Genomic DNA, 9,005 nt, shown 5'->3' with positions numbered 1-9,005 from the left:
ATAAAAAAAGTTTCTAAGTGTAAGTAGTCAAAATATTACTTCCTCTGAGTCTAAAGACAAAGACAAAAATAATAAAGACAAGAACTTCTTCACTACCACTCCTGAACTCCAGACAGGTGTTTTGCAACTGGTTTTAAGATTAGTAGATTCCTAAAATCCTAAATCATTTTTAAATACACTGATATATGCTTGTTCTTTCCAGCTATCTCGTGAAGACTACATATAGGAAAGCAATTCTGTCTTGACAATGACATAAAAATGTGAAATATTGATGTGGGACAAAAATATAGAAAGTTGTTTCTGGAATAGCTGTAGAGAAGGAAATACAGAAACAGAAGAGGAGTAAGCAGAAAAACAAAGAAAAAGAAAGCAAGGTGAGGAAGAAAAGGAAAAAACTAATTGACTGTAAAGCAGAAAACACTAAAAGATCAAAATTAGAGATCAAGTTAGCTATGCATTAGAGGTTCTGTATTATTTTCATGGGTATTTTTCTTTACTTCTATTTAACAATTTATTGAAATGTTGGAAGTCTCTAGGAGTATCAAGATGGGTTACTGTAAAGCTTGTTACATACATCTTATTGTATTTGGGGAGGAAACGTAGGGAAAGAAGACACTAAATAATGAAGACAGAGGAAAGACCACCTTCTCTTGTGCTTTACTGTGAAAGAATATTACTGATAAAGAACTAAGAGATTAATGCATGTGATTCCAAAAGTGATGTTTGTAGATGGTTGTCACTTTTGCTTTGCTGAGTTTGAGACCTTCACAACAAATTAAGCACATTTCTAGAATTTACAATTTTTTTCCCTTTAACAACTAACATGCTATGATGGTGTATATGTTATGGTTCTATTTGAATTCAGGTAGTCATAAACTTAGTTGATACATGTTTATCATCAGATAACACCCACTTTTACTTTTCTGCACATTATCCTTGTTTAAATATAGTGTCTGTGAAATTATATTTACATACATTGATCTGAATTTAAAAATTGCATGTTTTATTTCAGTTACTGAGATACCCATTACAATTTTAAGTGTATAACTACTTGCCAAAACTGAATAAAAATTTAACATGTAGAAATTAAATTTAAAAAAAAAAAAAAAACAAACAACAATCTTTTTTGCCCACCCACCCACTTTTTTTTTTTTCTAAGACCTGATTGAAAGAAACCTTAACTAGGACATCTCCAACACTGTCTCTGAAAGAGATTTCATTCCCATTTCTTGGAAATATGTTAACAGAGCAAACCCTCTCTGCACCTTAATAGTTCATTAGAACTTCACCTGAAGTTACTAAAAGGGGCCAAATAGGAAGTATTTTTATTGGCTTATTAAGCCATCTGCCTATAAGTCTCTTTAGCTTTAGCACAGGCCAAAACAGAATAAAAGAGTTGTTACAGATCTATCAGAAATTACAATAGAAACAGCCTTCAGAGGAGCACAGAGAAGAACACCTGGCCACTTTTCCTGTGGCTATGTTTGAACTCAGTCCTCAGGCTTCCAAGTGCATGCACCCGGGGAAGGTAAGGTTGCAATAGCTGGAATGCAGGTTCTGATCTGTGATGGGCCAAAGAGGAAACTTCTGCTCTAGCAGAAGAAACACTACAGCCTGGCTGCGTGGATATGTTCACTGGGGTTCAGAGCCGGCCGAGATTAATTCAAAATCTGTAATGCTTCTCTGCTGCTGGCTGCGTGACTATCCTGGGCAAGTATGTAACAAACGCCTCAAGTTTTCCCATCAGCTCCCACCCTCCTACACACCTTCAGGGAAAAAAGTTGTACTTATACATGTGACCTAAAGAGAGAAGGGCTTGTAGCAGTAACAAAATTAAAACTGTATGTTTCCATTATATTCTTATGTATAAAATTCATTGTCTGCATGAAATAAGTGCAGAGGGGGAAAATGCCAGCGTAGTAACCTAAAAAAAAAAGCACTTCAGACAGAAACTGCTCTGAGCATGAAAAGTATATTACAAACCTAAGTATTGTTATTTACAAATCACTCTGAAACACGGAAAGACAGAAATAGGGAAGGACTGTGGAAGTCGGGAGCACCACAGACCCTGCTTGAGGCGGGTGCTTGGCTGCGGCCAGGCAGAGGAGGCACTGCAAGGCAGAGGGAAGCAGAAATACTCCCATCTTAGAGGTGAGGGCAGCTGGGCGCTCCCACGGCGGCGAACTCCGGCAGCCGCTGCCCTGCCCCGACCCGGCGGGCAGCGCCCCGTCACAGGGCGGGGAGAGGCACGGCAGGAAGTCGGTTCTGGTTCCTGGGTTAAGGCGCTCGGGCAGGAGCGAGCGCCTTGTGCCGGGAGCGGCCGCGGGCTCCGCGAGGCGCTCGTAAGTCTGAGTCGCTTTGGGAAGCGCCGCTCGCCGTCCCGCGGGGGGCGGTGGGCGCTCGGCCCGGGAACGCGGTGCGGGCCGGGCGCTCCCAGGCCGCGCTTCCGCCCCCCGCTCCCGGGGGCGCCGGGTCCCCCTCGGCCCGGCTCAGCGAGCGGGGCCGGGGGCGCAGCGCTGGCGCTCGGAGGCGCTCCCGGAGCGGCGGTAGCGGGGTCAGCGGGATCAGTGTCGGGCGGCGTGGCCCGGGCGGCGATGGCAGGAGCAGGAAGAGGCGCTCGCTGTCCCCGCGGGCAGCGGCGGCGCGGCGGGGGGGAGAGAACCCCCGCGCTCCGGGAATCACCGTCCCGCTCCCTGAGCGCTGAGGGGCGGCCCAGCTGTAGCGCTGGTGTGGCAGGAGGGGCTTCTGCCGTGTTCCCGACGCATTCTGCAGTCGGGCAAAGCAGGAACTGTGTCCACTAAGAACAAATAAGGGGGGATAAAAAGAAAAAAAAAATCGAACGAAAGTGCAGTGAGCTCGCATTCTCTCACAAATAATTACCTCAACAGGTTTCCAGTTCCCAAGATGATGGCAGTGTAACTTACAAAATATTTCCATTGAAAAAGCTGTTTTGAAGGCAGAATTATATAAAGAATTACTTGTTGCTGGATGGCACCTATGTTCTCATCTCTCATATGAACCTATGAGAGGTAGGCATGTGTATTACGAATTAATGTGTATATATACACATGATTAGCTAAAATATTTTTTCAGAATTAAAGGTGTTTTCTGAGGCACTAAGAAAAGTCATATGCCTCTCTAGTGAGCTGTGGAGCTGAGACTGCAGCAGCAATATGCTGCTAATCTTTGTGTTGGAGCTTTTTTGGCATTTGACTCAGAATATTCATATTGCTGTTTCTTTTTTTTCCCACCTATACCAGCAAAATGTTTCTCATTTGAGGCAAGTATTTTAAGATAATCTGCAGGTTTTATTTGGTTTGTTTACTTAAAAGTTTGTCTTACAATGTTTACTATACCCAGTTGTTTTCTGGTGTTCAAGTCTTTACCTAGATATGAAATTTGAGTTCTCATTGCCATAGCTTCAGCAACACAGCACTCACAGGTATTCACATTTGCAGGCTGAGCTCTGGAGCTAATCTCTTCCTCTAATTCTGACCCTGTTAGAATAAATTCAGCAATTTGTATTGCTGCATCTCTGCTGACTACATATTGCTGTTAATGATTATGGAAGTCTTTAGGATCTAATGAATATCTAGAATGTCAGTTGCTAAAGATCAGGGTTGTCAGTTTTGGGCTGAATTATGTATGGAATATAGCAACTGGAACATAGCATAACTAAGACTGGTTAAAATAGGGGGATATTTGGGTTGGGGGTTGTTTTGGTTTTTTTTTTATTTTAGGGTTGTTGGGAGGGGTTTTTTCCTCTTAGCTGGATGTAGGGAGAAGGGTAAATGACAAGGAACAGTTGGCAAATTCCCTGATAAATATTGATGCCTATGGAGGAGAAGCAGGAAAAGGAGCCAGCTTTTCTAACTGCAAGGAGTTCTGGATATGAGATATATAACATAAGAAGCAGTTATTTATTCCAGCAACAGGCAATCCAGGGTGTGACTACAGAGTAGTTTAATCCAATCTAAATCTAGACTGCGGCAGTCCTGCCCACGGCTAGTCTCATGTTCCCACTGCCTTCTTGTGCTGGTAGTAGTGCTCCAGCAGCCTTGCAGTGAGCTAGCTCCAGTTTTAATTTCGAAGTTGGTTTTTTTAGGGGGGTTGTTGTTGCTTTTTTGAGGAAGTAGGGAGCTACTTTGGCATACTCAGCTGTGTAGCATAGAAGTGCTAATACTGGTACAAGTAAGTGGCAAAAATACATGGCCAGAGATTGGGTAAGGTCCAGGTATTCTTCTCTGTGGCAGGACAGACTTACATCACTGTTACATAACTGTGACCTCATGTTACAGTTTCAAAGCCAATGCTGCTGCTGAACACGGGTTCTGTCTGCCTTTTACTGATGTTTTCTGCTCCTGTGCAGGATTCCTTGTGTTATCATGTCATTTGAAGTGGTCTGTGGATCTGATCTGATTAAAACTAACACAGCAGAAACACTTTTAGTATTTAGTTTTAAACTGGATCGGTTTGCTGATATGGTTTCCTGTAAGGTTGCTTATGCTGGAAGAAAGGGAAGGGTGAGGTGGAAGCAGAAATGAGTGTCTAGGGGGTATGGAGAAAATATTGGACCAATTCTTCTAGTTACAGTTCTATCTTAAAGTGTTGCTAGTAATGACTTTCATTGACTCTTTCTTACTGCATGGAGTCTGAATTTTAGGGAGCTACCAGTAAATTAGCTACCATTCTCCTTATTTTTCCCTACCAAGTAGAAAATCAGGTACAGTGCTACAATTCTGCCTGTTGGATCAATTACCAGCAGTCCAGATGACAGCAGAACTCTTTGTCAATGCTCCCACTTTCAATCAGTAAGTAAGTATAAGACTGGAAATTAGGTATAAATTTTAAATACTGTTTTTCAGATGGAGATTTGAATTTGCATGAATGAAATTAATACCTTCATTTTCTATGAACTTTGAGCCCTGTTCTCTCTCTTAGTATCTGAACAGTGTTTTCAATCCCATTGGACTCATCTTTTGAAGTTATGTTTTATATGGACAAGACATGGCATTTACTAGGTAAATTGTTACAAGTGTCAGTGGAGAATTTCAGAAAAGTAAAAAGTCAACGTTGATGCAAACTTTGCAAGCTTTTAAAGAAGGTGAGAGCACGCTTTCAGTCACTGTCAGCCATAACAATGCCCTCTGCAGGTTAGCACCTGTCCTTGAAAGCAGGTGTAATATCAGTTTATTCACTGAACTACATAAAACAGTCCTTCATTTGAAATTGAAAGAAAACCTACCTATTTAGTTAAAGATGTACCCCAGGTATTAGAATGAATATTCCATTTAGTGAAGGGATACCCTTCGGGGGAGGAGGGGGGTGGATGAAGTAGCCTGTGTTACTGAAGACACTCTGAGACAGTATGCAGGGACCCACTATTATAAACTACTGTACTAGTGTTCAGGAAAACAAACAAACAAAAAACCCAACAAGTCAAAACAAACAGAACTTTCATATGAAACAATGTAGGCGTTTTAGCGAAACTTACAAATTACAGTAAGGCTTGTTACATCAAAGGATCCCTAAAGGATTCCAAGTTGTTAAAGAATTCATTTTGCCACTATTAAAGGACAGCCATGCCAGAGTGGAGATACAATTGCTTTTGCAGTACACTATTAAACTAAAATTTGCAGGATGAAAAAGTGCAATATCTCTACAGTAATCTGTTGCACCTTCTAGGAAAGTCAAACCACATTTCTGTATTCAAGCCCTATGATAGGGAGGATATTCAAAAGCCAGAAAACATGAACAAAATCTTCAAGCTGCAATCCTCAGAATTTAGACCAGGGTCCAAGACAAATTATCCTCATACCCTTCTTGCTTGGCTTATCCTCATACCCTTCTTGCTTGGCTTATCCTCATCTGACTGCACCACTTTCCTTAACAGTATCTGTGGTTTATGCATAATCCCAGAAGATAGTGAGAGATGGTAGTGGCACACCATTTACTGTGAGATAACCATGCTTTAAATACCAGGAGGGATGAAATTGTTAATTTTTTTTCTTAATGCTAGTACCTTGGTTTTTTGGGGGGGGTTTTTTCAGAGTTCACTAACTTATTCTCTACTGTGCTTATGTTATGATAAATTTTGATCTTAAAATTAATGTCATATAATACTGTAGAAGCAAAGGACCTGTGTTTGCAAAGTTCTTGAAATCGGAGTCTGTGACGTTTACTAGTGTTGTAGTCTTATGTGTTGAAGTTCATGAGCTGTAGTTTCGGGAGTTTTACTAAAGTTGTACACAATGTGTAAAAAGTTTATAATATTGTGTGAAAGGGTCCAAGTCTTGCTAATTCTTACTGGTTGGTATAGCTGATTTTTAGATGTTTTAATTCACCTTATAGTGTAGCTTGTGTTGTCATTTTCAAATATTGCATAGAATAGGATAGGTTTATGTAATCTAATGTTATTGAGCTTTTGTCTTTCTATTGCTTAATGCCGAAAAGCTGAGTTTAGTTTTGTTTATTAATACTGTCTGTTATTTCACAATTATGTAAGCCTTAAATTTTTGGAGATCACATAAAATCAGGTAACTGGTGATCTGCACCAGTTTTATATCTCAGTCCTAAACACTGTAACTACACATATATTTCCACATTCTGTACATCCAGAATTTGATCCGGAGTTAACCTGCTTTTGTTTAAAACTATCCATGGACATAAAATTAACTGTTGAGGTGAGCAGAGCTATAATTCAAGCTATTATGTCAGTTAATGGTCAAACATACTGGGCATATTACTTGAATATGATATTAGTACAAGTCACGCTATCTATGTTTTTAGTCACGTACTTCTGTTTCTTAGCATTCTCTCTTTTTCCTTCTGATTACTTTTCAGGTCTGTTAACTCCACCATCTTTTCAGTGATGAAACAACGTTGGGAATTATGGACAAAAACATTGGAGAGCAGCTTAACAAAGCTTATGAAGCCTATCGACAAGCATGCATGGATAGGGACCATGCTGTGAAAGAACTACAGCAAAAAGTATGTGTCGGTTTCTGAATTCTATCTTTACAGCCATCCTTCCCACGGAGGATGGTAGTACATGTAGATTTCAGTTTCACTTTAGCTATGTACACTTTAGTGCATCTGTTAAAGTTGGAAATTGCCATTATGAAACCAGGCCAGTACACTGCAGAGTAACTCATTAAGCTGTGAATTTAGTAGGTAGGTTCTGGGTTTTGGCCTTGAATTAATTTAATTTTTTTAAAGGTGGGAAAATTGTTGTCTGTTTTGGAGGATTAATGAAGTCTTCTAATGTAAACAGCAAAGATATATATAAAATTTACCTACCTTTTTGAAATTTAATTTGCATTCTTAAAAATTAATTTTTAAATTATTAATGTAAATAGCTCAAATTAAACCACTTTTTGTTAATAGGAAGATAGGCCATATGAATTACTAGGTGTAAAGGTCAAATACTCTAATATTTTAAGCACTGTGCAAGCTATTAGGACCACAGAGGTTTTGTGTTGCAATGTGTACAGCAAACGTATCTGAAAGTTGCTAGAATAAGTATTCTTTTTTTAAAAATAATAATCTCTACAATTATTCTGTAATTATGAAGTAACATATTCTGGAGGCATTCTGACCAGTAAGGAGCACCTTTTGAATTTCTACTTAGTCTATTGCAGAAAACATTAGTTCAGGCAAAACTCCTCTTGAACTTCTCATCAAGTAGGACAACATATTGCAAAGCTATCGGGGTTGGCTTTGTCATAGTAGTTTTATCATTCATATTCTTCCCAGCAATGGAACCTCTGTTACAGGGAGCCTTGAATGGTTTTGGTGCTACAGGACTTTCTGATGCTTTGTAGAACTGGTAGGCTGGAACTTTGTTCGGGGCAGATGAACCATATTCAGTGTCAAGTTATGGAAGCAGTAGTAGAACTGGGAGCAGGAAAAGGTCTGCTAGAGAATATTCTGATAGCTGGGCCCAATCTTGCCATCTCCTTGCACGACAAAATAAACTAGCCAAGGCATTGCAGAACACGTAACAAGTCAGTCGTGTGTGCAATCATCCACTGTGCAGTCTGTCTCTATTCATAGTCTTGCAGCAGTGCTGCTGTAAATCTGTAGAGATTTCTATACATAACAGGCACAAGCAGTGTGATTTTTGTGCTGAAATTGCAAACTAATTTAACAAAAGGCAAGACATTTTAGAATGTTAAGGGATCATTTAAGTTCTGTCTCATGATGAACAATTAACTATTTGAAGAAAAACTATTAATTAAAACTGTTAATTAAAACTATTAAAGATAATTAACTATCTCCAAAACTGTAGATGACTGAGTCAACTACAGTACATGAAAGAAACTTCTGCTCGAGAAACAAGACATCGAGTACGAGATGTGATAGCCCTCGTCTTTGCAAGAAAACCAGAGAAGTGTGGGATCATAAGTGTTAAGTGAACTAAATGCTTGCAAGATTTCTCTCTGCAGTTTTGCTCGTTCATAAATTAAAAATTAAAGCCTTTGATAAAGGATTGCTACCAGTTTAAATTTTTGTCCTAATCCAACTTTCAAGAGATGAATTTTGTGACTTCAGAAAAGAACAAAAGTATTTTTTCAAGAAGAATTGATACTGTAATTACTTGGGGGTTTTTTGTTTGTGTTGTTTTGGGTTTTTTTTAGCAAAACTCCTGGCTTTTGAATGACCTTTGTACAGTGCTTTACTCTAGCAACTTCGTCTGTTCATTGTGTGGCCTCCACACAGTGTTGGATTGTCCACCATGCTGTTGTTAACAGTTTACTACTTAAGTTACCGATAGGCCACTTGTTTTGCCAGTCTCTAGAGCTGGGAGCCATGTCAAGCACACAGAAGCCAGAGTCATCTCGGCCAGATGGTGTTTGATACAGATGGATGGTTGGTTGTCATGCAGATCTTCTAGTTGGTAACTTGTTGCTGCCATCTGACTCAAGGAATAATTTGTGCACACTGGCTGTCAAAAGCATCTTCTCTTCTGTCTGTTTTAGCTGTCATGTCTGTGCTCTGTACAG

General features: G+C 39.8%; 1 protein-coding gene across 8 annotated transcripts in view; it reads left to right on the top strand.

Annotated features, from left to right (window-relative positions):
- Positions 1-2,217: 2,217 nt before the first annotated feature.
- TANK (TRAF family member associated NFKB activator) overlaps positions 2,218-9,005 on the top strand; it is a 28,563-nt gene continuing 21,775 nt past the window's right edge. For 2 of the 8 annotated variants that reach the window (XM_064661077.1, XM_064661083.1), the window contains exons 1-3: positions 2,218-2,342; positions 2,889-3,029; positions 6,844-6,990. In XM_064661077.1, the coding sequence (XP_064517147.1) occupies positions 6,892-6,990 (99 nt within the window). In that variant the 5' untranslated portion in view covers positions 2,218-2,342; positions 2,889-3,029; positions 6,844-6,891. Of the gene's footprint in view, positions 2,343-2,888; positions 3,030-4,712; positions 4,816-5,084; positions 5,105-6,843; positions 6,991-9,005 lie in introns of those variants that run through there. The other 6 variants (XM_064661081.1, XM_064661084.1, XM_064661080.1 and 3 more) reach the window with 5 other exon arrangements.

This window comes from Pseudopipra pipra, chromosome 7 (assembly GCF_036250125.1).
Source record: "Pseudopipra pipra isolate bDixPip1 chromosome 7, bDixPip1.hap1, whole genome shotgun sequence".
Taxonomy (NCBI): domain Eukaryota; kingdom Metazoa; phylum Chordata; class Aves; order Passeriformes; family Pipridae; genus Pseudopipra; species Pseudopipra pipra.
This window is presented reverse-complemented; position numbering and strand designations above follow the sequence as displayed.